The sequence below is a fragment of the Populus nigra genome, chromosome 8 (genome assembly GCF_951802175.1).
Source record: "Populus nigra chromosome 8, ddPopNigr1.1, whole genome shotgun sequence".
Classification (NCBI taxonomy): domain Eukaryota; kingdom Viridiplantae; phylum Streptophyta; class Magnoliopsida; order Malpighiales; family Salicaceae; genus Populus; species Populus nigra.
In genome coordinates, this window is record NC_084859.1 from 21441114 (window position 1) to 21467977 (window position 26864).

General features: G+C 34.0%; 4 protein-coding genes and 1 pseudogene across 5 annotated transcripts; 4 read left to right on the forward strand and 1 right to left on the reverse strand.

Moving 5' to 3' along the window:
* The first annotated feature begins 709 nt into the window (after positions 1–709).
* On the forward strand, positions 710–1982 carry LOC133701148 (uncharacterized). The gene has a single exon (XM_062124968.1). It carries the CDS (start codon positions 776–778, stop codon positions 1712–1714), a length of 939 nt encoding a protein of 312 aa, XP_061980952.1. The 5' UTR covers positions 710–775; the 3' UTR covers positions 1715–1982.
* A 4878-nt stretch (positions 1983–6860) lies between these two features.
* On the forward strand, positions 6861–8350 carry LOC133702230 (uncharacterized). The gene has a single exon (XM_062126517.1). It carries the CDS (start codon positions 7053–7055, stop codon positions 7992–7994), a length of 942 nt encoding a protein of 313 aa, XP_061982501.1. The 5' UTR covers positions 6861–7052; the 3' UTR covers positions 7995–8350.
* A 5162-nt stretch (positions 8351–13512) lies between these two features.
* Positions 13513–16937, forward strand: LOC133702042 (E3 ubiquitin-protein ligase BRE1-like 2; annotated as a pseudogene).
* A 1450-nt stretch (positions 16938–18387) lies between these two features.
* LOC133700588 (uncharacterized) lies at positions 18388–20648 on the forward strand. The gene is made up of 4 exons (XM_062124158.1): positions 18388–18786; positions 18882–18968; positions 20050–20222; positions 20353–20648. The coding sequence occupies exons 1-4, from the start codon at positions 18471–18473 to the stop codon at positions 20545–20547; spliced, it is 771 nt and encodes a 256-aa protein (XP_061980142.1). The 5' UTR covers positions 18388–18470; the 3' UTR covers positions 20548–20648.
* Positions 20649–21286: 638 nt separating this feature from the next.
* On the reverse strand, positions 21287–26575 carry LOC133700587 (uncharacterized). Of its 2 annotated transcripts, none has more exons than XM_062124157.1 (9): positions 26432–26575; positions 25307–25662; positions 24849–24974; positions 24696–24735; positions 24529–24611; positions 23836–23913; positions 23640–23693; positions 23261–23395; positions 21287–23060 (listed from the first exon to the last, which is right to left on the reverse strand). In XM_062124157.1, the coding sequence occupies exons 2-9, from the start codon at positions 25565–25567 to the stop codon at positions 21495–21497; spliced, it is 2343 nt and encodes a 780-aa protein (XP_061980141.1). In that variant the 5' UTR covers positions 25568–25662; positions 26432–26575; the 3' UTR covers positions 21287–21494. The 2 variants fall into 2 exon arrangements, with proteins under 2 accessions (XP_061980141.1, XP_061980140.1); XM_062124156.1 differs by having other exon boundaries at positions 25307–25672; positions 26432–26566.
* Positions 26576–26864: the final 289 nt, after the last annotated feature.

Genomic DNA, 26864 nt, shown 5'->3' on the forward strand with positions numbered 1-26864 from the left:
GGGAGAATTCAAGAGTGATACTTTTACTTTCAATACCTTTTGCACAAATTTGCTCTTTGATATCGGGATAAATTAGTTTAAGACGATGCATGGGATAAATATTTTATATGAACATGTAAATCAAATTAATATATAGAAATTGGGAAGATATATATATTCGATAAAATATATATAATTTCACAGGATTTAATCACTTTTCTATTTTTACAGAATATATAAATTTCTCTATAATAAGATACAAATATAGGTGATGATTTAAACAAAAATAAAAATAAAATTACCCCCGTCTTATACTCACTAAGCTCTAAACATACCTCACAGAGACCATATATATACCTCTTGCCACTACATGGCTGCCTTGGTTTCAGCACCATCCAATTTAAGTCTATAATTAATATTGTAAATTATTTTTTCGTAAACATCCTACTTATAGTGTAAAGACTATTGTTTTTTTTAAAATCATATTATCTTTTGGTAAGATAATATATTAATTTTATTTTTTATATATATGTTGATAGTTTAGTTGTTTTTATGAAAACTATTAGAATTTGTTTGATAGATTTTTGGAATCTAATCTAAAATTATCATAACACAGACTTATTAATTTGACAAGAAAACCTACAATTCTAAAATTAAAAAAAAAAGATTAAAATCTAAATCGTCATATACTCCCAAAGCAAAGTACTATAAAAGAACTTGTATACTCCTCTACCTCCCCATTCAAAACAAATTGAACTTCTTGCACTCTCTCTTACCTCACATCACACACACAAAGATGGGCAGTTTTATAGGGCATGTCTTACCAGGCATGGCTTTCTTTATACTAGGTTTATGGCATCTCTTTAACCACATCAAGTTTTATTCTCTACGACCAACCTCTTACATTTCCTCTCCATGGTTCCCCACCACAAAACTAAGGTATTTGGAGCTCTATCTGATCATGTTAGGGAGCTCCATTTCCATATCAATGGAGCTCTTCATCGGGCCAGAAAAACATCATCCATTTGATGTTGATGGGACTATACCATCAAACCATCTCCGAAACTTTGAACACTCCTTAATATCAATGTCTTTCTTCGTCTATGCAACGTTTGCTATACTTCTTGATAAAATTAGTTCTGAAGCTCAACGTGGTCTAACACACATTTTAGGAGCATTAGCCTTTGGCCAACAGCTCCTCATGTTCCACCTCCACTCAACTGACCACAAAGGTCTTGAAGGCCAATACCATCTACTTCTACAAAATGTTGTAGTCATTTCCTTGGCCACCGCTCTTATGGGAATTGGCCTCCCTAAGAGTTTCTTGGTTAGCTTTGTTAGGTCCGTTTGTATATTGTTCCAAGGTGTATGGTTCGTAGTCATGGGGTTTATGTTATGGACCCCAGGGTTGATTCCTAAGGGCTGCTCACTTTACAATGATGATGGTCACAAAATAGTAAGATGCACTAGCGAAGAGGCCTTGCATCGTGCCAAATCACTAGTGAATATTCAATTTGGTTGGTTTGTCATCGGAATCACCATTTTCGCTATAACCTTGTATTTGGCCATGGTTGAAACATATAGCAAGAATGTCAAGTATTCATCATTGGCAAAGGAATTTGAAGAGATACATGAAGAGACTAGCGACATTGAATCTCTGAAGAAAAACAAATTAGAGGACTCGAAGAGTTTGCTTGTGGAAAGAGGGTTTGCCCCTTTTGACATGGAAAGGTAGAAGATGTAAGAAATTAAATTGAAGTAGTAATCTTTTCCTTACGCATTAAAATCGACTGTATCTTTGTGGTATGTATTTGGCTATTGAAAAAGTGTGCTGGTAGGGTCGAAATTGTATGGTTTGCACTAATGGATTATATATTCTTTGGGGCTGGGTTCATCGTTGGGTTTGTGTGTACAAAAGCTAAACCCAGATGTTATATTTCCATTTCGTTGAAAAATGTTCATGTTATTTCGTTTTAATGAGTCTTTGCGTTGGTTTTCTGTAATCCTTTAGTCGATCATTCATAATTCATTATTATTTTTCTTTTACGTTTGGTGATTGTAACCATAATTTCAAATAATTGATGATTTTTTGTTCTCACATAATTTTTTTTCATGTAATTTATTTACAAGAAATGATTTTATTGAAGTCATGTTAAATTTGAAGTCATGAAAAAATAAACATTTCTTAATTTGCAGGAGATGCAACAAATTTCAGATTTAATAATTTGAGTACAGGAGGATATTGGCTTAACCTGACTATTTTATAAAATAATATAAATTATATATTGAAATCTCAATTAATAATTAACTTAAAATATTAAATTAAAATAATTTTATGACATAATATTATAATTTTATTAATCATATAATTATAAGTTTATTTCTTCATTGTTATGAAACCTAGAGGTTTTGGACCCATTTCATGGGATGGCTTAGTTATCAGGGTTATAAGTTGAATTTATCAGATTTAATGAGATGTTCTAATAGTGTTTTATTGTTTTCTAATATGCATGTTTAGCTTTTGCTTTTCTTTCCTTTTTTTTTCTATTGTAAGCTTTTCTCAGTTGTCATCTTTTTAATGGAGTTGTTTTAATAATACATCTCGATTACTATAAAAAAATAATAATTATAAATTTAAATCTCATCATTTTTTTAATTAATATTAATTAATAGCATCGAGAGTTTGTACAAGTTTCTAATTAAAATAATTAATATCACATGATATTATGATTATGTGCAAGTTTTAATCTAAAAAACTTTTATTTTAAAAGACATATTACCTTAATAGTTTAAATTTTTGAGTTGAGAAAATTCGATGAAAACTCAAGTAAAAATACAAGATATATTATTTGATATTTTCTTTTGGGTTAATTCTTGATTGAATGTTCAATAATCCTATCCTAGGATTATGAAAAATAAGTGGTGAAGATAATCCTAATTAATCTAATCTATAACTATTGTAACAAGCTGAAGTCAGAATTGTCCTCAATTCATGGACCTAATTCTGCCGGGCCGGTCGAGTAGCTGACTTCAAGACTGTTTCTGCCACATATAAAGCCTCTCAAACCTGGATTTTTCTTCTCCTTTTTCTTGTATGATACTTCCTCTTTCATCCTCTCTAATTTCTCATTGGATACTAGCTACCTCAGGTTGCTGACTTAAGCGCTGAAAATCCTCCTCCTGCGAGGACTTCTTGCACCGACCTAGCTGCTGGAATTTCCGCTGCTGCCGATTCTTGGCTGCTGTTTCCTTTGTTTCTGATTTCTGGTCTCCCGGACATGCTCCCCTTCTTTTGAAATGCGAAGCTGCAATTTCACTGACTCCTGTATTGGGATCAGCCCATCTAAATATAGCTTATAATTATACCTTGCACCATAGCTCATAGCTTGATTTCTGGTCTACCGGACATGCTCCCCTTCTTTTGAAATTGTAACGCAGCTCTTCTAGATTTTATTACTTCAAAAAAAAAAAAAAAAGATTTTGAACTAGCACATATAGTGTAGATCAAATGAATGTCAATTTAGCGCAATAAATAAATAATGGAACTGACTCAAGGATCAAGTGCCCTGATGGATTGAAATTTGACTCTTCAGGTGTTTTTTTCTCTTTTCGCGGTAGAAAAATCCCCAGTTTTGAACATCATCATTCGTTGATTACAACTACAAAACATCATCAAGTCCACAGTTTTACCGGATAAGAAATGATCCACAGAATTTAAAGACATGGTTTTATATGATCTCATACCTTCAAGAATCTTGTTATATGACATATTTGTTTTTATGTTTTATAAGTGTTTTTAAAAAAAATTAATTTTTTTTTATTTTTTTCTTTGCTTTAAATTAATATTTTTTATGTTTTTAGATTATTTTAATGTGCTGATGTCAAAAATAATTTTTTTAAAATAAAAAACATTATTTTGATGCATTTCTGAGTGAAAAACACTTTAAAAAGCAACCCCTATCATACTCTTAAACATCGCCTAAGTGGTACATCCCTCATGTTCTCATAATAATAAGAAAGAGTAGACGAGAAAATAATTTATTATTAATATATCAAAATAGGTTTTGACTTTATACGTGGCATGTGTTTCACCACGGGCGGTTAAAACAAAATTAATGTAAAAAAAAAGCCAAGGAAGAAAATTTGACACTTGAATCATCGAAAGAATTAGTAATTTAAATAATATGAGTAAAAATAATAAATAAAATAATTTAAAATGATAATGAAAAAAAGTATAAAAAAATCCGACATGAGCTCATCCAAAGTATAAAAAAAACTCAATGTTAAAAGGAAAAACCACAAAAAAAACCTAATTAAATTGGGTTAATTCACAAACTCTGTGATAATGGATATAAAATTGAGATAACCTTGTAAAAAAAGAACATGAAAAAAAGAGCACTTGAAAGGAAAGAAAAAAAAAAGCATGAAGATCATTTTAATGCATCAATTATTGAATGATAAAATTAAAATAAATAAATTTAAAAATGACAACAAAAAAATCAACCCACATTAACCTTTGAAACTTGTGACTATGATTATAAATCTGAAACTAACCTTATAGAAGTCAAACAAAAAAAAAACAAATCAAAACTAAAAAGAAAAGTGTAAAAAAAACATTAGCTTAGAAAAGGAGAGAAAAAAAACAAAATGAACTCAAGCAAACCTCTTAAACCTGGTCTAATCTTTAAAACCCGTAACCCATGAAATCTTGGATTCGGGTTGAATCAAGTAGATTAATATCCAGCCAATTTAACTTGGAATGATGAAATTATGAAAAAAATATCAATAAAAAAATAAGGGTCAAATTTGATAGGAAAACAAAAATAATGGAGGATGAGAATGTAAAAGGAAAATCTAAAAAATGACGCCAAACAAAACAAATAACAATAAAAAAAATAGGGATCAAATTTAAAATATAAAAAATGAAAGATAATGAAATTAAAAAACATTTGTAAATTTATGACGCAAGTGTGTTTTAATTTTTTTTCTAAAAAAAAATGACCTGGAACACAGACACGACCAAGAAAAAAGGTTGATACATAAACAAACTAAAACAAAATATAAGAAATGATGAAAAATATGCAGTTAAAAAAATAATATAAAAGGCAGTTAATAAAAAAAAAGAAATCCAATCACTAATTATATAAATATTGAATGATAAAACTAGAAAAAAAAATCAGTTTTAAAGAAAGGGAAAAAAACAAGAAAACTTGGGCGAACCTTCTAAAACATCGACTTGAGCATAATCAATAAATTAAATTCTTAATCAATTTAATATTGATTAGCCAGAGAAAGTCCAACAAAGAGCAACAATTAAAAAAATTTAAAAAAACTCGAGTCATTTTTAAAATCAGTGAAAATCCTATAAAAAACAAATAAATAAAAATAATTTTAAAAATTTATCTTAAATAAAATAAATATTAATTAAAAGAAAAAAAAGTAAATTTAAAAGAAAAAAAATAAAGGAAGATGAAATAAAAAAAATTCATAAAACATCGTTTCTTGTTGATCAAGTTTTGGACATAAAATAGAATCTTTAATTAAGATTTTAATCAACAAATCGGAAAATTCATAGTTCTTTCATTTGCGTACACAATTTTTTTTATTCCTCTGTGTCTTTCTCTTTACTTGAGGCTTTTGGCAAGCACAACTTCCATATGGTTGACTTTTCTATGCTATTATTTTATGTTTGAGTTTCTGTACGGTGTTAGGTATAGCTGGATTGTGTGCTTATCCAAGAAGAAAATGCAAAAACAAATTGGTTTTTGAATATTGTACACGGGAAATTAATTATTTTAAGTTCTAGAAATTGATCAACAATTTGACCGTGGAATGTTTATTGGACGAGAATACCCTTGGGACTAATATAAAATAATTATTTTTTTTATTAATTGGATCATGGATATGTATGGAGATGGATGAGTCAACCTCAGCTTTCAACGTGACTTTCTCGCCATGGATTGCCTTGAGAGGATAACTTTAAGGATTAACACTTTTGAAGGTGTAATTAATTTTATTATCCAATCAATTATTAACACTGTAACATTAAGGGTTTTTTTTTTTGAAGATGGCATCATTTATTTTTAAAGAAAATATAGATAATTTTTTTTAAAATAAATTAACTTAAAAAAAAAAAGCAATATCCGTCCGTGCATGTAACTGCAGTAAAACATAGAAAAATCCATAGAATTTCTTTTTTAGTTCAAATTAGAAACATCTACGAAGATGATGATTTTCCTCTTGGTCCAAATTAGAAACATCTTTGAAGGGGAATCTTTCCTCTTCAAATTAGAAACTTCTTTGAAGGTAGGGAATAATTAATATACCCATTTATTTTGCACACAGATAGGCAACATGAAGGAAAAAAACACATTCACTGACAGTTCAGCTGGGGTGTTAACTTGATGAGAATTATGCCATTTATTATTTTAAATAAAATGTCATTTCAATAAATTTGTCTTTTAAATTAAAGTTATAAAAACGATTATTTCCTTTAAAAAAAAATATCGCCGGAGGGGGTTGATGAACAACAATCAAATCACCAAAATTCCAAATCAATACATTTCAATGTTCTAAGTAGCAAGCATATGAACCCCACCATAATATATTTGAAATTATGACGTCGAAGACATGAGCCTCGGCAATAACTTCATGTGACATTTAGACTTGATAGAAGGGCAAATTTGTCATTGGAAAAGATTGGATTAAAGAAGGGATTATACTTGTCAATTGTACGCACCATTCCATTCTAGAAGACCGGCTGCTAGCTACCTCGTCTTAGATCATAGCTTATGCGCCAAAGCCATAAGGTCAACCATGGATTAAAACCATATTCTCTTGAGCCATAGCAAATATTCAAAGTTTAGTCCTTACAGAACCCTCTAGACCTCTTAAGATTTCAACAATAACTCCCTCTTAAATAGCGTCCCTCTCCTCCAATCCTAGCAGGTCACTCCTCGTTCTCCTCTTCCTTGCTTTCTGGCCAAAACCATCAACAACAAGACCACTTTTTTTTATATTTCTTTTCCCTCAGGACGAAACATACCTCGAAGGAAAGAATTGTGCTCGTGTCAATGGGTACTTTAGTGGGTCATGTGGCTCCGGGCTTTGCCTTCCTTGCTCTTGGTTTATGGCACCTCTTTAGCCATATCAAACTCCATGCTCAACAACCAAACTCCTACACATCCTCTCCATGGTTCCCTACTTCAAGATTAAGGTACTTGGAGCTCTTTCTCATCATGTTAGGCAGCTCTATTTCTGTATCCATGGAGCTCTTTATTGGTCCTAGAAATCACCAACCATTTGATACTGATGGAACCATACCATCAAACCACCTTCACAACTTTGAGCACTCCTCGATATCAGTTACTTTCTTTGTTTATGCGGCCTTTGCTATTCTTCTTGATAGAATTGGGCCTAAAGCACAGTATGGTCTAACACAATTTCTTGGCGCATTAGCCTTTGGTCAACAACTTTTCCTCTTCCACCTTCACTCAGCAGATCACATGGGAGTTGAAGGCCAGTACCACTTGCTTCTACAAATTGTCATAGTTGTTTCTCTAGCCACCGCTCTCATGGGGATCGGTCTCCGGAAAAGTTTCATGGTTAGCTTTGTTAGGTCAGCTAGTATTACGTTCCAAGGAGTTTGGTTCATGGTCATGGGCTATGCATTATGGACCCCTTCATTGATTCCTAAAGGTTGCTTCCTTAACTTAGAAGAAGGACATCAAGTGGTTAGATGCCATGGTGAAGAGGCTTTGCATCGTGCTAAATCACTCGTTAATATTCAATTTAGCTGGTTGCTGATTGCGATCATTATTTTTGTGATGTCCTTTTATTTGTTCTTGGTCAAGTTATATGGTGACGAGGCTGAGTACTCAACATTGACAAAGGAAAACTTGCTGTATGAAGAAGACTCGGATGATGTTGAATCACAAAAGGGTAGCAAAGTTGGTGAAAAGAAGAGCTTTATGGAAATTGGAAGAGGCTTTGTACCAATAGACATGGAAAGGTAAGGACTAGATGGGAGGGAAAGTTGATGGGGTAAATGTGATTAGGTATCTGTACAAATTGATAATTTAGGCTGGTGGTATCCCACTTTGTTCAATTTAAGCCCTCAATAGTGTTTGCTTAATGAAAAACAATGGCATGGGTAAAAAAGTGAAGTGTGTTGTTGAGGGGAAATTGCTGTGAAATTATTTGTCCTGGATATGTTCATGGGTTTTATAGCTTATAGAACTTAGGGGTGGGTGATTTGTGGTTGATTGTTTATAGTGGAAAAAAAAAAGTGTGGAAAGAAAATAGATGTTATTTTATTTATTGTATCTTCAATCCAAAAGCATGTATGAAATCTTCATTTTATGTTATTTTATTTATTTGGATCTGCAAATTAATCTTTATTTTTCTATCAATTCTTACTAATTTGATTAAATTTTGAATAATTATTTTAAAAAAATTCTCGGTGCTTGCATAATAAAAATTTGCTTGATAACGTGGTGTAACCCGTGTCTTTAAAAATAAAAAGCATAAAAAAATCTTACGGCTTCTAATTTTTTTTTTAGGAATATTGCGTTCTCAAAATGGTCTATAAGTTTATTTAATTGATTAATTAACTTAGCATTAGAGCAACGTACACGTTAGTATTTCTAACTTGCAGCACTTGAGTTCATCAGTGATTACATACAAAAACATTACGAGAAGTTTCATCTAACACTTAGCTTCGTTAATTACCATGGGAAGCGGTACATCTGGGAAGATTAATAGTTTTGAGAAAGAAAAAAATTCCTAATTCTTATGTTTCTTCTTAATTATTTTCGACTTGATTTTATATATCATAATTAATAATTAAATAAGGCTAGCTAACTTTCTCACATTAACCAAAACATTATAAAGTATGAGTTTTTTTATTATAGCCATACATATAATTTATTGTATATTGCTACAATAAAATTATTTCTTTGCTCTTGAGTGGAAAAGAGAGCCTTGAGGGTTGAGGTGTTTTTGTCTATTTCACTGGCATATTAATTATTAAAAAATTGTTCGGGGTATCTAAATCTTTTTTATTTTTGTATAGTAAAAATATTATTTTACCCTTGAAGTCAACAAAACTTAGAGCTGTTAACCAAGAGTTTTTTTGACTTTTCATAAACTTTTAAATAATAAAAATATTTTTATACCCCAAGATTAATAAATTGTTGGATCATTAAACAAGGGTTTTTTTTTCCATTATTGATGTATAGTTAAATTATGTTTTTGTCCTTAGAAAAGACAAAAAAATTTGTATTTTGTGGGTATTTTTGTACTTTTACATGAGGTTTTTGGGTAATTACCAAGGTTATAAGGATGTTTTGGTATTTTTTAGATTGATTTTTTTATTTTTTAATAAAAAAAGTCAATGAGGCATGTTGAGAATGAGCCAACATTCTCATCGCAGGTAAAGTCCATGATTATCCTCTTCTTCTTTTTTCAATTTCAATTCTCATTCTTTTAATTTTTTATTTCATTTATATTCCTTTTATAAAAGTTTTTTTTTGTTTTTTCAATTTAGTTCTTCAACTACAATTTCTTATTCTTCTAATTTTTATTTTGATTCTTATTCTTTTCATTTTTAATTTTTTCTCTTGGCTTTTATGTTAAAGTTTTTTTTTCAATTTAATCCTTCAATCAAAATTTTTGTTGTTTTATTTTTTTTATTTGACCCTTATTCTCTTGATTTGTTTTTTTCTTTTGTTAAAGCTATTTTTCAATTCAATTTAACCCTTCAATTAAAATTTTTTATTTGCTCTCTAATTAATTTTTTTTTTATTTTCACCCTCATTTTTTATATCCTTTTGTGTGATTGATTCTTTTCCCTGGTTTTATCTTTCAATATTTGATTTGCTAGGGATTCGGCTTCGTGCGATCTTATCGTTCTGCATTAATTTTCTTAAAAAAAATATTAGTTTTTTCATTATGCATTAGGTTTTATCCTTTTGTAAATTTTTTTAGGGTGTAGGTTTATTCAGTCAATTTTATTTTTGTTTATCTTTTAAATCACAGGTTTTTAATGGTGTAGATTTATTTTTTATTAATTTAAATAAATAAATTCAGTTAATACAAGTGGATGAATGTCTTATTTTATGTGATTGGATATTTTAATCTACATTCATCTCTTAATTTTTTTTAATTTCTCTTTTGTTATTGTTAATGATTTTTTTTGTTTATTTATATATATTGATCTATTTAATTAGATGTTTGTATATATTTTTTAATTTATACTTATATATATCTCAGTAACTGCATATCCAATATTTTTATAGAAAAAAAAATATAACTCCCAGAAAACACAGATTAGATAGCTAGTATAGACCTAAATTTTGAACACGAATAATATTAAGTATCTCATTATTATTTTAAAAAAAAATGTACAAAGCAGTAGCTTTCGCTGACTTTCTTTTTAGAAGTAAAAACACATCTTTCCTCCTTAAAAAGGTCGCTGTTTCTATTGCCTTGCCGTGGACTCAAACATTTAATTAATTTACATGATGTGAAATATGTTTTGAACTCGTTTATAAACTAGATATTTAAAATAAAGCTTGTAAAGAAGTTTGAGCATGTCAAACTCATAATTTAACAAAAAAAAAAAAATAGCAATCATTTATAATTGATTGTTCAATTCAGTTTAAATTTAATAAAAAGATTTTATAGACTCAGTTCTATAAAAAGATTAGCTTACAAGATCTAAAAAATCTTCAAATTAGGTTTAGAAAATATTATTTTTTTATTTAATTTGAATTTTTTTGGTCATGCATGTCAGTATTCATCTCAATATAAACCGTTTGAATTAGAGTTTTTAAGAAAATATCATAGCTTTCTTTATCTATTTTTCTACCATTTAAAATTGTAACCATAGAGTATAAGAATCCAAGTTTTAATTAATTTATATTAGAAAAAATTAAATATTAATTACTAGTTAAGTCATTGCGATGGCACGAACTAGCTAGCACTTGATAATCATACGATCGAGAGTGCTCAGCCGATAAATAAGCTCCCATCACCACATGATTAGGATAAGATATATCTGGAGATATAGACTACATTTTCTCTTGCGTGAAATGCCTCTAGCATTATCCACATAGGAGTTCGATTGCTTGAAGAAATAAAGTATAAAAACGTAAACTGATGGCTACACGAATGCTCTTCAAAAATCATTTTCAAGGTCATTTGTTTGTTTGTTTGTTGTACAATTATCATGAATTGAATATATATATATACACAGAAAAATTTAATCTAAATGCATGTTGAACATATATAATGCTTCCCACAATAAAATAATTTATGCCCTTTTCTTTTATCTCAATTTTTTATAGTTGATTAGTAGCTTGTTGCCCGAGCTTTCTTGTAAGGTCAAACTATTTTTTTTCACAAAATTTAATATTTAGGTATTGAAATAGAATTAAATAATATTATAAAAAATTATTCATGGTACAATGCTGATCGTGTGTTGGGTTTTTTTTTAGAAATTTGAAGTGATTGGGTTTGGCGGTGTCAGGGCATGGTTATGACTAAAACCCATGATTTTTTTAATGATTAGTGGCCTGTGAATGAAACCCATTATTTTCTCGATGAAGGGCGCAAATAGATACGTATAGCTGACCCTCACTAGTTTGGGATTTGAGGCTTTGTTGCTGTTGTTGTCGTCTGCAGCAGTTTGTTGAGGACTGATTGTACAGACATGCAGGGTTCCGATGGTGATTGATCATTGCGGTGTCGTAACTTAATTTTTTATTTTTTATTTTAATTATTATTATTATTATTATTATTATTATTTTATTTATTGAAAAACAATAAAAAAATAGTTAAAAAATAATAAAAAAAAACAAGTAAAAATAAAATAAATAAAAAATAAATTAAAATTTAGGTGTAGAGCAATGTTTAGAGGTTTAGAGATTAATTAAACTCTTGACAAGTTTAATTAATTAAATCAAGGGCTTAATTGAGGTATTCATAAGTTTTTAGACTTAATTGAACTTGGAATTAATTTAATTAATGGAGTCAAGGACTTAATTAAAGAAATATTAAAGTTTGGGTTTAATTGGGATTCAAATTGCAGCAGATTAAAGTCTAAGGACTAGCTTGTAAAAGGTTCCAAAATGCAGGGGTCCAATTACAATTTAACTAGGGGCTTAATTACAACAATTTCCAAACTTCAAGGACTAAATAGAAATTAGCGGTTCAGTGAAAACGGAGCCGTTTTCTTGGACGACTATTCACTGTCTTCTTCCTCCGTTTTCATCCGTTGGCAGCCAACGCGTACGTTTTGTTCATTGAAGGCATCGGTTACAGAGCATTTAGGAGGCTGGCCGTTACCACCACCGGGGCTGTCTCTGGCCTTATAAAAGCTAGGCAGAGGCAACCTCGCGCAGGGGAGAGAAGGGGGATAAAAAAGAAAAGGAGGAGAGAACTGGAACAAAAAAAAAAAGAGAGGGGAACTGGCAGAGTGAACAAAAGGAAGGAAACAGAGAGCTAAACCCAGCTTTGGTTTAGTCCCAGAATTCAAGCATAACATACAAATAAAAAAAACAGAGAAAAGACGAAGAAAAACAGGGGATAGACAGAGTATTTAGAGAGTGACCAGGGCACGGAAAAAAAGGAGTAGGAGGAGAAAAAAAAAAACCCAGAAAAACAGAGAAAAAAACTGTGCTGCAAGCCTCCTCGCCATCTCCAGAAACAAGTAAGCTCGTTCTCTTCCATTCACTGTCGTTTTAAATTGTTTAGTTTGCAAGAACTGTACGAAGGTAATTTAATTACCTTCGCACAGTTGATGCACGCGTGAAATTGCTTCACGCGTGCATCCGACTTAACCCAGCTGGCCACTGGCTTGGGCCGGGCTGGCTGGCCTAGCTTTAAAAATTAAAAACAAATAAAAAAAAAATTTAAAAAAAAAATTTAAAAATAAAAACTTTTCATGTATTATAAAAAATATATTTTAACAATTTATTCATTGATATCAGGATTGAGAATAAAAAAAATATACTGATTTTTTTTAGCTGGAATTTTTACTAGTACCAGAGTTAGAATTATTCGTGGTGAAATTTTTACCAACGTCAATTTACCAATACTAGTGTTGGAAGTATTTGAAATCGAATATTTACTGATGTCAGAGTCAAAAATATTATAAACAAATCATCATAGCATAAGTTAATAAATGTTTAGCAATTTAAGACAAAACCAGCAATGCAGTCTGCTTCAGGCAGAATGTTTAAGGGCTAATAATATCTTTTTTTTTACATAATCAGTCCTGTACCATAGAATCTTTATTGACCAGTTAGGATTTCTAGTGACTATAATACTAAATGATGACTCCTTAAATAAGACATTTTCTCTAAAAAAATAAGATGTTAAATATATGTTCTTTTTCCATAATCAAGATTATTTTTAGGATCGCCGTGATATCGGGTACGACGACATGATTGGTTCGTTGGGGAAATTCAGAACATTTTTATATTTTTAAGAATCAAATGTATACAATTAAACACAAATACAGCTCTAGGATGTAAACTACCATATAGTTGGTCATTAGAACATTTCTCCATCTTCTATATAACTGGACTTCTTGAAGTTCTGTTGAATATGTGTATGTTTTTCTTATGCTTTAAGGTGATTTGGAAGAGATCATGGTTGAACTTGAAGAAAGTAGAAGAAAACTAGTCAATTTGAAAATGCAAAGGGATGCTGCAGTTGGGGTGCATACTCCAGCTCCAAGTGCAGTAAATGGAAACTTGTCACCTGAAAAGACTACAGATAGGTCGAAGCGTTTTTGGGAATTGAGGGATTCCCTTGACGAGATGAAGGTACTAGTTAAACCACCTGGCCATCCATCTCTTATACACACTGCACACCGACACTAACTGATCAGATATCCTATTGAGCAAATATTGCAGATTCTGGCAGCTGACCGTCTTTCTGAGCTTTAAAATCAGACCTTATCAAAAGAATTGGAAGATCTTGATGTCTGTTTGTATGATTTGATAGGATAGGTGGTGTGCTTGATTTGTCAAGTAGCTATTATTTTTTTGTGGACCTAACTAGTGATTTTTTTTTGCACAAGATGAACTCAAGGATGACAAACATATACATTCATCTCATCTCTACAGTTTAGTAAAGGATCAGCTCCTGCATTGGAATGATGAAGTGGAAAGATACAAAATTCTTTGCAGGTTATTTACCTTGGTTTTCCTTTTCTTCCTCATTATGTTTAAGAATATGATGATAGCTCAAATTTTAATTTGCTTAATTTAGGATTTTTTTTTTCCTGTTTCTTTCTACACATGCCTGATCTTGTTTGTCCTCCGTTGTGTCCTTCAAATCTGATGATGTCATTTTTTGAACTTTGTTGTTTGTAGAAATGTTCTTGAAATAAAAGAATCTGAATGTAGGGCTCACTCCCCAAGCTGAAGTTCTGAAAAATTCATTGAATGAACACAGTCTAGAGTTGAGAGTCAAAGCTGCTATTGAGGCTGAGGCTGCTTGCCATCAAAGGCTTTCTGCTACTGAAGCTCAAATAGCTGAATTAAGAGCTAAACTGGATGCTTCTGAGCGGTTGGTTTTGCTATTTCATCATTTATATTTTGATTGACAGGAAGATCTGTTTTTTTATTTAGTTATTGTCAAACTCCTGTATACTTTACAAATATTTTCTCAGTCCCTATTCTTTTTTACAATGCTCTGCTAACTAATTACATGCAGAGATTTTTTTGAGCTTAAAGAAGCCAGCAAAAGTAAAGATAAGGAGGCTGGGTATATATTTCTGAAATCGAGGCATGTTGCTCATGTCCTGTCTGTTTGCCATCTGTTTGCCATGAAGCCATAAATTCTTGCAACTTGCAGCAATCCTGGTTCCTTAGTACCTGCCGCCATCATTTCCTCTTCAAATCTCCTTTCTCACATATCTCACCCTCATATTTAATTTCTTACTCATCTAGAGCATTGGCCAAGCATACGAAGATATGCAGACACAACCATCTAGATGGTGATCTAGTGGTAAAAGCTTGGAACCAAGAGATTTGCTCCCTCTATGATCTCAAATTTGAGCCCTGTGGTTGCTCATATGATAGTCATTGGAGGCTTACATGGTCGTTAACTTCAGGGCCCGTGGAATTAGTTGAGTCACGCACAAGCTGGTCCGGACACCTATATTAAACTAAAAAAAAAAGATATGCAGACACAAAACCAACACTTATTGCAGCAAGTCGGTGAGAGGGATGACTGCAATATCAAGGTTTATCTTATAGTTATCTTCTGTATTAATAATTGTTAAAACATTATTTATTACTCTGTAAATTCTTCGGGGTGAAAATCGATGGCCTTCGAGGCCAGTGGTAGAGAAGTTGCTGCCAGAAGCAACACTTCATGTGTTTTAATCCCCCGAGAGGGACTCAGCTTTTCTTTGTCCCATGCCAGAGGTGGCCAAGTTAGCCCCTCAACTTTGCCATGGTTGTCAGTTTTGGTCCCTGTCGTGGCAATATAAGCCCAACACCCCCCAAATGCCTACTCTGTTAACTACTACTAACTGTGAATGCTAACTGCTAGCTTTGACCAAAATATGAAGTAGTCGAAAAGTTGGTGGTCCTTAATTTGACTGAGGTTTTAAAATGCAGCTGGTATCTGAGAGTGTGAAGACAAAGCAAGCAAAGCTTTCTGCTATCCGAGAAGCAGGCACTGGCAAAGCACCTTCAACAAGTTAATGCATCAGTGGAATCATTAAAATCGAGGATTGCTCACAGTGAAGAGCAGGTAACCTTTGTTTGAAAACATTCTGCAGGACTTGTCTTTTTGGTGATTTCCCTATCAACCAGCTGTTGAATCTTGCAGATGAAACATTATGTGATTGAGGCAGTTAGATCCACTAAAGAAGACAGATATCTAGCAATCAATCTTGGAAGTGCACTGTTGGAATTAATGGATGCTGAGAAGGAGTTGAAGTGGCTTAAATATGCTGTTTATTCTTCTCAGAAGGAGTATGACCAGACCCAGAAGAGATAGATGAAATCCAATCAGAACTGGCCAGTGAAAGGTGAGGCCTTTTTCTTTGTGGCAGTTAGATATGAAACTTCAATGCATTGCAGAGTCAGGTTGTGTTTTATACGTTTGATAGAGGACAGGAGATGAATATATCCAGCATTCCACAAAGTTTTTGCTCTAGATTTCCATTTCTTTTATTTGAACAACTTCACCTTATGCTTATGTTGGTAGTTATACTTCCTTCGCATTGCATATGCATTATAGTGTTGGTTAAGCTGAATTTTTATTTTTATTTTTATTTTGGTCTAGCTGATGCTGTATTGGGCCTTTTTGTAATTCTTGTGTTGCTCATACACTTCACAAATTATGTTATAGTTTACAATTGAAGTTTAATGTTCGGTGAAGGTGTGGTAGGTTCTGTTAATTGTGTGAGGAGAATAAACATGCATTAATCATTTTGGCTTTTTCTGTGCCTTCTTCCTTTGGTATCTTGTAGAAAAACAACTTTCTGCAAACCTAGTATTTATCTGGTGAGGGACTTTCCTTAAGCCAGGAGTGAAAGGAAAATGCTCGAGGAAGAGCTCATGGAGTTGAACAATAGAGTTGCTGAGTTGACTTCTGAAACTGGCGAGGCTGCAATACAGCGACTCCAAGATGAGATAAAAGATTGCAAAAGTATGCTCAAGTGTAGTGTATGTTTGGACCGGCCTAAGGAGGTGAGTGAACTTTCTGCTGGTTTGTATCCCCATGATTACCCGTCATTGTTCTTGCAGTTTAACTTTAAAAGGTCGATTATTTTAGACTCTTTGCTTTATATTTGGCAGGTTGTGATTGTGAAATGCTATTATCTATTCTGCAATCCATGTATCCAAAGGAATTTAGAGATTCGCCATCGGAGATGCCCTGGATGTGGAACTGCATTTGGTCAGAATGATGTTCGGTTTGTTAAGATATGAACAAGCCTCATATTTTGTAGTCAGAGGTAGGTTTAACTTGTACTCGTTATCATAGAAGCCTGATATCCAGAGTTGATTCCCTGATGTGGGAACTCATGATCTCATGTAACAGGATTGAAGATGATTTTTTTCTTCCCATGTAATCATTTACCAATCATGTATCTGTAAATATAGAACACGAAAACGAAAAGCCCTAGGTGGTATTGTTCCATAGTTCATCTGTAAATTCCAGATCCCATGCATCACCCAGCCCTAGGTGGTATTGTTCCATAGTTCATCTGTAAATCCCAGATCCCATGCATCACCCATCTCAATTATTGCTGTTGATGTCATGGTTTTGGAAGGAGTTATAGCTTGTAACTGGCAATAGGACACGTTGGGAAGCATAGAATTTGAGCCAAAGATTGATTTGCACTCTTTTGGCTCCTTGTAGAGATGCATATCCTTCGACTGTTGAAATATACTTGTGCTATAGCCATGAGCTGATAGATAACAAAACAGGGGGACCTTTGAGCCCACCTTGAATCCTTGAGGTATCAACTGGGGTTGGATAGGATCCAACAGGATGAGCTCTCACCAGCAAATTTCAGTATCTGGTCCACACAAGAAGTCTGATGGATAGAAATGAGTCACCTGCTCATCCACCTTTAATATCTACATTGGGACCCGCACATTCATCCAAATTAAAATCTAGTATAAGCCTAGATCTTCATTAGCCCATTGTAACACCTAAAAGTTGTTTTTGTGCTTGGAAATTGGGATCAAGTCAATCAACAAATCTCCCTTCCTAGGGATAAGTGGCATATTTGTATCTCGACTCCCAATTTGGTTATAGTTTGGTCACCTATTGATGTTTTTTTCCTAATATCATCCCTTAGCTCCTTTTCTCTATGATTATTTGGTCCTTCCATTTTTCTATCGCCCAAGAACCATGATTAAATAATTGAATTAGATGGAAAGATTATATATATGTGAATCATAATAACTATATATATATAAAAAATCCATCATGATAATTATATATGAATCTTTATTCTTACGTGTATAAGAGAGCAATGCAATAAAAGTATTTAATATTTTTTTATTCAACTATCAGGGATATCTTCAAACTAATTAATGCTTGAAATCGAAATTAAATCATTTTTGTAAACAATTTTAAGAAGGTGTTTCTCATGAATTTAGTGTAATAAGAAAAAAAAATCCTCATACCAATAGTCTCTCTAAAGAAAATAAAGGGGTGATTATAAGAAAAAAAAAGTTGGTTTTCTTTAGCAAATAAAAATATGATCTATCACATTTAATTAACATTTGATAAAAAGATTGTAAATTATACAAAATAAAGATTGCAGGATGATATTAAGTTAAAAAAATATAAAAGGACTAAAATGACACAAAAGTTAAGAATAGAGGTACCTAAAGCACCATGACGTCAACCACCCCATTACTATTATTACACAACCATCATCAAGTTCATCTTCTTTCTTGCCTAGGCTCCAATTCCATTTTATCAGTGAAACATTGTCCAACAAAAGAATGCTACTCTCACTTGTCCAAACAATTTACACATCACCTTTTCAATCCAAAACGCTAACCCGCTTCAACAGTGTCATAAAGTCCACAACTTTGTTGCCAAAATCACTCTTTCCCACCTTTGACTGCCCATCAAAAACCCTTTCAAGACTGTTTTTTAATGGCAATACAAGAGATAGAAAGTTGACAGTTGGTGCTAGCTTTACTGTCCATGCTTCTTTGATTGAGGCTCCAGTTTTATGGGTTGGTAGGCTTTGTATCTTTTATGCACTGTTAAAGGCTGGTTTAGCTGGATCAGAGGCTAACCCACTTGTTTCTGGTACTTCTTTTTTTGTTTGGATTTTTTAAATTTCTTGCTTCTTTTTTGGATGTATTTTAATGGGTTCTTATGGATTGAGGTCTACATTTGTTTAGGTTTGGGTGGTGGTGGTGGTGGTGGTGGTGGTGAATCTGGTGACCTGGGGTTTTCTAAGTGGATTGAGGCCATACAAGGCAAACCAGGTTTGTGGGTTCCTTAGTTGTATATTGTACATTTATGTTTTGTTGAATTTTTCTTCTTCTGCCATTTCTAAATGTTACTAGATTTTAGATGTGCCAATTTAAAAGTTTGGGATTTTATTTCAGTTTCATTCAAGATTTAACTTTTGCTAAAGTTTTTTGAAATCAGGTTGTACATTTATGGCTAAATCTGGAGAATTTCATGAATTGGATATTGTGAAGTTGATGGATAAGGATTAGGAGGCCTTAGTGGTTTTACATTGGTTCGTGCAATTAGAATGCTCTAGTGTTAATGTGATAGTAATGAGAAATGGCAATGACTGGAAATCAACAAGGAAATATAATAACCCCAAGAGGTTGGCCTGGTGGTTAAGGAGGTATGATCCATTCCTTGACTTCCTGGTTTACATTAGGGCGAGCGCTCAGCTCAGTACTCCAAGGTCAATGTTGATCATTTATCTAAAGTCTGGAAGCAACTTCTGGTCATTCTGATTGCTGGGATCTGTTTCAATAAGAGAGTCTTCATGCTAGTTATCTGATGTGGACAAGAACACATTTCATCTCCCCCGTAAAATTTTCCATCTTAACATGGTAAAAGTTAAAACACTAAGTTCAACCATGTAAATTTGTCATTCAGGCTACTTAGCTTGTCCTCTGCCGCTTTTCTTTTTTGATCTTGTAGAAGAGAGAGCGAATATGACCATAACTGCTCACTTTGACCTATGCTGGATTCTTTGATGAATAATCTGGACGGAGTGCTAGCCTCTAAAACTTTTGGTCTCTGGAAACTTGAACTAACACACATGTCCTTGAAAACTCTCAACTCTTGGGATCATGTGCTTTATTTCTAGAGGATATATTTGTGCAAAAAATGTTCTGTTTAGAAGAGTTTGCCGACTGAGGAATCTTGTGGTGGTTTCTGCTCATGTGTTCAACAGTTGTGTATGTATTTATTGGAATTGATCAATGGCTATGCTGATCTAAAGTTTCCTTTTATTTATTTATTTGTATTGCCTCCAAAATTTTGATTTGGATCGTTCGTTTTCTTTAGGAAGACAATTTCATTATTGTAATGTTTAAGCAGATAAAGAAGCAGCTGACAAAAGGAAATTGGTAAGCAAATGGCATCCCACAACTAAGGGTACACTCAGAAGGAACTATAGGGTGCCTTCCAAATCCGAAGGGCAGCGGCGCCTTAAAGCAATTGCAGCTTTGCTATCCGAAGATGATTACTTTGTAGATGCAACTTCTCACAAGGTAATTCAACCTATGAAACAATCTCTAGAGTTCCAATTCCTTCCTCTTCTAAGCATAATCAGTAACACAGCAATATGAAACAACGTATGATGTGATATGTTATTAAAATTTCTCTAAACACTGTTCCTAGGGCTGTCAAATTAGGAGGGAGAGTGCTCATGGTGAGAGTGTGTGCTGCAACAATGTTAGGGCTCTCTTTGATGAACTCCCAACCCCACATTTGCTTGTGGAAATTACAGCTTTTCCTGCTGGGCCTCTTACAGAGAAGGATTACGTCAAGGCCGAGAAATTAGAGAGGGTTCTCAGATCTGGTCCTTCCATTTGAAGTGTTCTTAAAATATTCTGCTCACCTTTTGTATGTATCCAAACTCTGACTTGTAAATAAGAGAATCATGAAACAAAAATCTCTTCTTTTGGTTAACAAAACTTCGATTATTTTTGGAGGGGGGCAGTATTTACCTAATCAGATTCGGCTGCATATTTTGCTTCCTCTAGAAGTTGCTCGAGGCTTGAAGCATAGCCAGTGTGAAACTCGCTATGAATTGCATGCTTAATTTCTAGACTTTCAGCTGCTTCATTTGGAAGAACCCAGAAAAAATTATTTTTTCATTTCCCTCATAAAGCTTCAGCTAAAATCATTCTGTGAAAGGATTAGGGCTGCAACTTGATATTTAGGCATGGCAATTACCATTGCTATATGCCCCAGAATTATGGAACAACTCAAGGATGATAGAGGGTTAATGCTATGAGATGTTAAAATTTTATTAACATGTGTGTGGGCACGCTAACCCGGCACCTGTTGATCTCACTAATTGGATAGGTCAAGCAACAAATCTTCCTCTGGATTTCCATGAATGGTCAACCTTGCTGATATGGTATATCTTCAGACTGAAACAATCTTTTATTTTGGAACAGGAAACACAACACAGACGCGTAGAGGAGGGTCTCAATAAGCACCAAATCATTAGTTGAAGGCTAGTCATTCTTCTCTAATTAAACACAACATATGCAAATGATGTGTTCACCAGATAAAAATGACAGCATTCAAAAGCTACATAGGCACAGGCCACCAACTTTGTGTCATATATTCATATTTCAAAATAGGGTAATAGAATACAATCGGTAATCTCAGGTAAAATTCTGTAACATCTTATGATTCTCATATCCGACGATAAATTTTGAAGAGAAGCAAGTCCCAGTAATTTCTAAGAAACCATTACAATTGTGTGTTAATCCAGCTCCTACAAACCGATTCATTGCAAGGAGAAAATCTTATTTTACTCCAACCGAGGCCATCAAATCTTCATACTCGGGATCGTTCTCTGGCTTTCTCCCCTTTCCTAGATTACCTACTTGCTGTTGAGACGCAGCTGAAACAGAAGTGGGAGAAAATGGATCATAAACCTGCTGCCCTCCCTGGAATGAAGGTGGTCTAGCAGATGCCGAGGAGATGAAAGGCTGCTGATTCAGAGCAATTGATTGTCCTCGAGGAGCTATTGGAGCTGGATAATTTTGCTGAAGTTGCATGGGGTTTCCTGGTCTGGGAGGTAAAGGACCTGTTAAATTGGGTAGGTGGGGAGTTGAGCTAAAGTTCCGGGATCCCATCTGCATGACCGGTGGTCCCACTGGACTTGCATTTGAAAATGCTGGAAGTCTGGGGTGATGCGAGTGACCGGTAGGATTTCCAACAAAGGGAACTTGACCCAGTTGGTTGCCAACCTGTGGTCTAGGAAACAGATGCCTGCCAGGTTGAGTGGTTGAGTTAGGGACATCCATGTGGAAAGGTGGTGCTTGAGGTGTTATTGTTTGCATCAAGGGTCTATGAAGGGGGCCATTCTGAGTAGCGTGATGACTGCTAAAGCTGGGAACAATTTGAGGAGCTGGATTCTGCTGGTGATGAGGTCGGAAAGTAAAATCAGCAGTACCTGAATGCTGCACCTTTGCATTTGTTATTGTGGGTGATCTTATGGGAGCAAAATTTGAGGTAGTTACAGGAAAAGCTCCTACAACTCCTGTCTGCAGAGTTGCCTGTGATGCAGGCATCATAGGTGATGAAATTGGTGCAGAACCAAATACCGGAGTTGTTGATGAATTAGGCAATGGCGTACCAAGTGAAGATTGGATTGGGGTAGGAGCAGAGGAAGGTCCCACTTGAGGTCGTGGAACAGAAGTAAAAGTTGGGGCTGTGGTAGGACGGTTCATAGAAGCTGCATTTGGAGGTGCTGCAGGGGATGGAAAACCTAGCTGTGGTACAGCATGCCTAGGACCAGGTGGAGGAACCATAGAAGGAGTTGTTTGTCCCATGTTGCCTAAACCTAAAGATGCTGGAACACTTGAAGGAGCTCCAGGCCACCCAGAAGAGAACCCCGAAGGACCTAATGGCCTGTCAGGTGGTGGTCCTGTTGGACCGCTTGACAGGGGTTGAAGTAATAATGGCCTTGCAACAGAGGACGGCCCTATTGGTTGGGGCAGGCTACCAGTAAATTGAGGCTGTGGAGCTGGCATGGGAAAGTTTCTAGGTAGATATGGATTTGAAAAGGCCTGCACTGGCCGAGGCCCAAATAAAGAAGGCATGGTTGGAGAATTGAAAGATGATGACTGTACATGTACAGGATTGTTTAAAATTGGTGCTGAAGAAGTCTGGGGGGAAATTAAGCCTGAAGGCTGGTGTACATGAGCTTGAGGTGTGGCAGCAGGGAACCATGAATTTTGATATTGGAACTGACCTTGTTGAGGAGTTACAGGTGGAAAAACTCCCTGGTTTACAAGGGTAGAGACCATGAAAGGAGTAGAGGCCTCCTGGTTTTGGCTAACATTTGCATTATCTGCTAAATTTCCCTACAAAGGAGATGATGGTTAGTCCAAGACCAAATCATAATGCTCAGGTGTAGAGCTTGGAAAAATCAGCAACACGTTCTCCCAGGATGTAGAATTTTTTATAAAAAAAAACACCTACACCCTGATTCAGACCTAAGATGCAAATGGACAATAATAAATAAACAAACAGGAAGTTTTCTGTTCAGTTTAGTGGAACTCACTGATACTGAGGCGAGTAGCAATTCAATCAGGACAACAGCTGCATCAACTTTCTCAAATGTGTCCGCTGTTACAAGAACACTCAACTCTTCATACACAACCTGGGTTTCAGTGCCATCAGATGAAGAAATTTCAACCTGGAAAAAAGAGTTCAAGAACAAGGATTTGAATGCACAACATGTTTCTTGAAGAAGATATTTCAATATTAATGTTTCTTCGGTTGGACAAAAGTAAGAAAAAGAAAAAGAAAAAAAAATATATATATATATACACAACAAGGAGATAGTAATATGAATAGAACAATTAGAAGAGGAGCAAGATGAGCAAGTTTATGACCAATTATCTTAGGAGAATAACTTTATACTTAAGAGGATAGGTTACCTTCTCTCCTGTATGTGCTGTGGTACCATGTACTAGTATTTTGGCTCCAGTTTCCTATTCACAAGATAGGAAATAGAATGAGGATAGCCAAAATGCACAAGTGATATCAAAGAAGCCACCCCCATCAAAAAAGAGAGGGGGGGGGGGAGCAAATGTTTTCTCAGAAGCAGATGCCAGCCAAAGGATATTAGATCACCTTTTCTAATCGCTTCTGAGTCTCGCTTCCATGCCCAAATATTAGAGCAATAAAATTATATCCAGGATATTCCTTGACCTGCAGAAGCAATATACCACACCCTTCCATTAGCAACTACTTGTCATGATGATGCAAGCAATATCAAAATAAGTTCAAAATAAGTGCACGATTAATATATCACATTTATGGGTGGCATTCACTTAGCACACATACTGAGGATAAAAAAAAAACCCACACACACCCAATTGAGCTAATTGTGTCCAGCATATCTAGTGCATACTTAATTTCTAATGACAGCACAGATTAAATCCCCATCTGGCTTCAGGTGTAACCATTCAAAATCTAAGAAATTTGCTCCTAGTATTCATGAGTTTATAGCCAAAGTAGCAACTAGCTTTATATAGTAACGCAGACACAGCAGACAATAATAATAAAGAATAAAAAAATAACAATGAACTACTACTAAGCAATAGCTAATAAAGTCCTGTTAATAAAAAATCCTCGACCTTATCTTCATTCAATGATAAAATCTCTAGAAAAAAGCAAATGTTGTTAGTCATTTCTGGACAATTTACAACAAATAATAGTCACAAAAATGCCTTTAGTAAACTAACAGGAATCTTTTAATTCTGCAAGGAATTAAGGCTCAGGAAAAGGAGACACGTGAAACCAAGCCATCCAAACATGACTTACAGGGATAGGAACTGTGGTCTCTTTTAGCAAAGGCTTATAGCCAGGTGGTACCTTGTAGGTTGGATTCAACTTAAGTATCTCACCTGGAAAATTGAGAAAGATACCATCAACCCGCACATAACAAAATGGAAAAGGTAACATGATTCAGTGAGATGCATAAAACATACCTATAGCTTCCTGTTTTTCAAGTTCCAAAAGTTCAGAGTTCTACACACAGCATGTCCAATAATAACAAGTTCTCAATGTCAAAAGGAAGTGATTTAAGTACTAATGATGTCAATAGAATATGAAAATCAATGTAAAATCAACAGCCACTCTACCTTATTTTGGATTAGTGGACTTAAAGATTTGAGATCTTCAAGCTCATTGGGTTCATGTGAGTCTCTATCTCCCCCAGGTTCTGAAATTTCTGATTTCAGCTGTTGCACAATTTGATCCACTCGAGTCTGCCCAAAATTTCTATATCACTTAGTGGCACCTGGAATGGGAAGCTTCCATGTCATCCATTCACACAGAGAAGACATTTTAGCACCCAGTGGGAAAGGGGAAATTTTCAGTTGCCTCCAACTGAGCAACATATTCCTCCCACAAACTGAGGCTATAGATGCCTCCAACCCATTTTAAATTCAAAAAACTAAATCTTGATAAAAAAGAAAACCTGGCAACTAATTGAATTTGGAAATTAAAAGCACACATGAGAGGGTTATGCTCCTACAGAAAAAAAAAATTGAAAAAAAAATGAAATGGCATATTGCATGCAATGAATTCCCAATTTTACCTGGTAAGCCAAGGCTCTCCCCCTTCTAACATCAGGATCTTGTGTTAAATCAGGACCCCATTTCGTTTTCCTCTGGACCTGATTGGTACTTTCTCCATTCACAGCATCATTACTACCTGGTTTTTTACCTCCTTTGAAGATAGGAACCAATGAACCTGAAAGTTTGTTTTTCGGGATAACAAACCCTGACTTGGCAGCAAATAAAGACACCTTTGGACCGCTAGTTGTCGATGCACTGGATGAAGCACTTGTTGCAGTCATCTTAATACTTTGAAGTTAAACTGAAAATGTCTCGTTTACCTTCACACCCATCCCATTACAGTCATCCCATTCTCAGAATACCTTTGCACCGCAAACTAAACATAGCTACCACAAATACACAAACTAATTATACTCAAATGATTCACACTCAGAGACATAAGCAAGACGTTTTCTATCAATTCTAAAGTAAAACAGTCCAAAAGCTAAAACATCAAATTCACAAGCAGGTCAATTCATTTCTTAATACATTATAACTCACAACCTCTTATCAGATTCTAAACTAAATCCTTACCATATATTCACAATGTTAACAACTATACATACAATACTCAACCCCAAATTGTTAAATTGGACAAAATTACACTTGCTTCGATCAATGCAACTACAAGAAAAAATGATTACCAGAAAAATCCCAATAAATTTCTTGGATTATTATTATTATTATTATTATTATTATTATTATTATTATTATTATTATACAATGCAACATCAAGAAATATCCATGTTTCCAAAAAATACTCAAAACTTTCATAATCTGGGTTTGCTTTCTTCATACAAAAAAGGGATTGAAAATAAAAGAAAGAAAGAAAGAAAAAGACCTGAAAACATTAAAAAAAGAATTGAAATAAGTATCTCATAATAGATAAAATATAACCTTTTTTTAACACAAAGAAGGGGAAAAAAAAAAGCAGCAATTTTGTTAGACTATTTACCTAAGAACAGCATCAGATCTTTTCTTTGAAAATTTAGAGAAAAAAATTTTTAGTTAACTGTTTGATTACTGATTCAGGAGAAATTAAAAAGAACTAACAGTGAAATTAAAAGGAAAAAAAAACTTATTGTTCTAAAAAAAAAAATACCTACCACTGAATAATTTTTAGAAAGAGGAAAAGGGTGCCTTAAAGTGGAAGACGTGATTCCAAAGAGCGATTGCTCGAGAGAGATAATACAGTAACAATCCCTCTTACAGTGTTCTAAGCAGAGCTCAGCAGACGCGTAAGGTTGTTCTTCTGTGTCTAGCTCAAGCTGCTTTGTTTTTCATTGGATACTTTGGGCTTGGGCTTGAGCTTTCCAAAGCATTCTTGAATGGGCCAAAATACGGGCCCATAATAACTTTTTTTCTTAGAATTTTGGCAACCATTGTAAACTTGTATCATTAAATCAATTCATTGAACGAACAAAATCAATTAATTTTATTAAAATAACATTTTATTTTTTATATAAGAAGGAATATTAGTGTTAATTCCATCCGTTTTGAACCAAATTTAATTATATTATCCAAGTTTTTGTAAGAAAA

Coding starts and splice junctions, on each gene's coding strand:
- LOC133701148 (XM_062124968.1), top strand. CDS start 776: ATGGGCAGTTTTATAGGGCATGTCTTACCAGGCATGGCTTTCTTTATA.
- LOC133702230 (XM_062126517.1), top strand. CDS start 7,053: ATGGGTACTTTAGTGGGTCATGTGGCTCCGGGCTTTGCCTTCCTTGCT.
- LOC133700588 (XM_062124158.1), top strand. CDS start 18,471: ATGCTACTCTCACTTGTCCAAACAATTTACACATCACCTTTTCAATCC. Junction 18,787..18,881: donor GGCTAACCCACTTGTTTCTG/GTACTTCTTTTT, acceptor ACATTTGTTTAG/GTTTGGGTGGTGGTGGTGGT. Junction 18,969..20,049: donor GGCCATACAAGGCAAACCAG/GTTTGTGGGTTC, acceptor ATGTTTAAGCAG/ATAAAGAAGCAGCTGACAAA.
- LOC133700587 (XM_062124157.1), bottom strand. CDS start 25,567: ATGACTGCAACAAGTGCTTCATCCAGTGCATCGACAACTAGCGGTCCA. Junction 24,736..24,848: donor GTCCACTAATCCAAAATAAG/GTAGAGTGGCTG, acceptor TGCTGTGTGTAG/AACTCTGAACTTTTGGAACT. Junction 23,396..23,639: donor CAGCACATACAGGAGAGAAG/GTAACCTATCCT, acceptor TCTTTTTTCCAG/GTTGAAATTTCTTCATCTGA.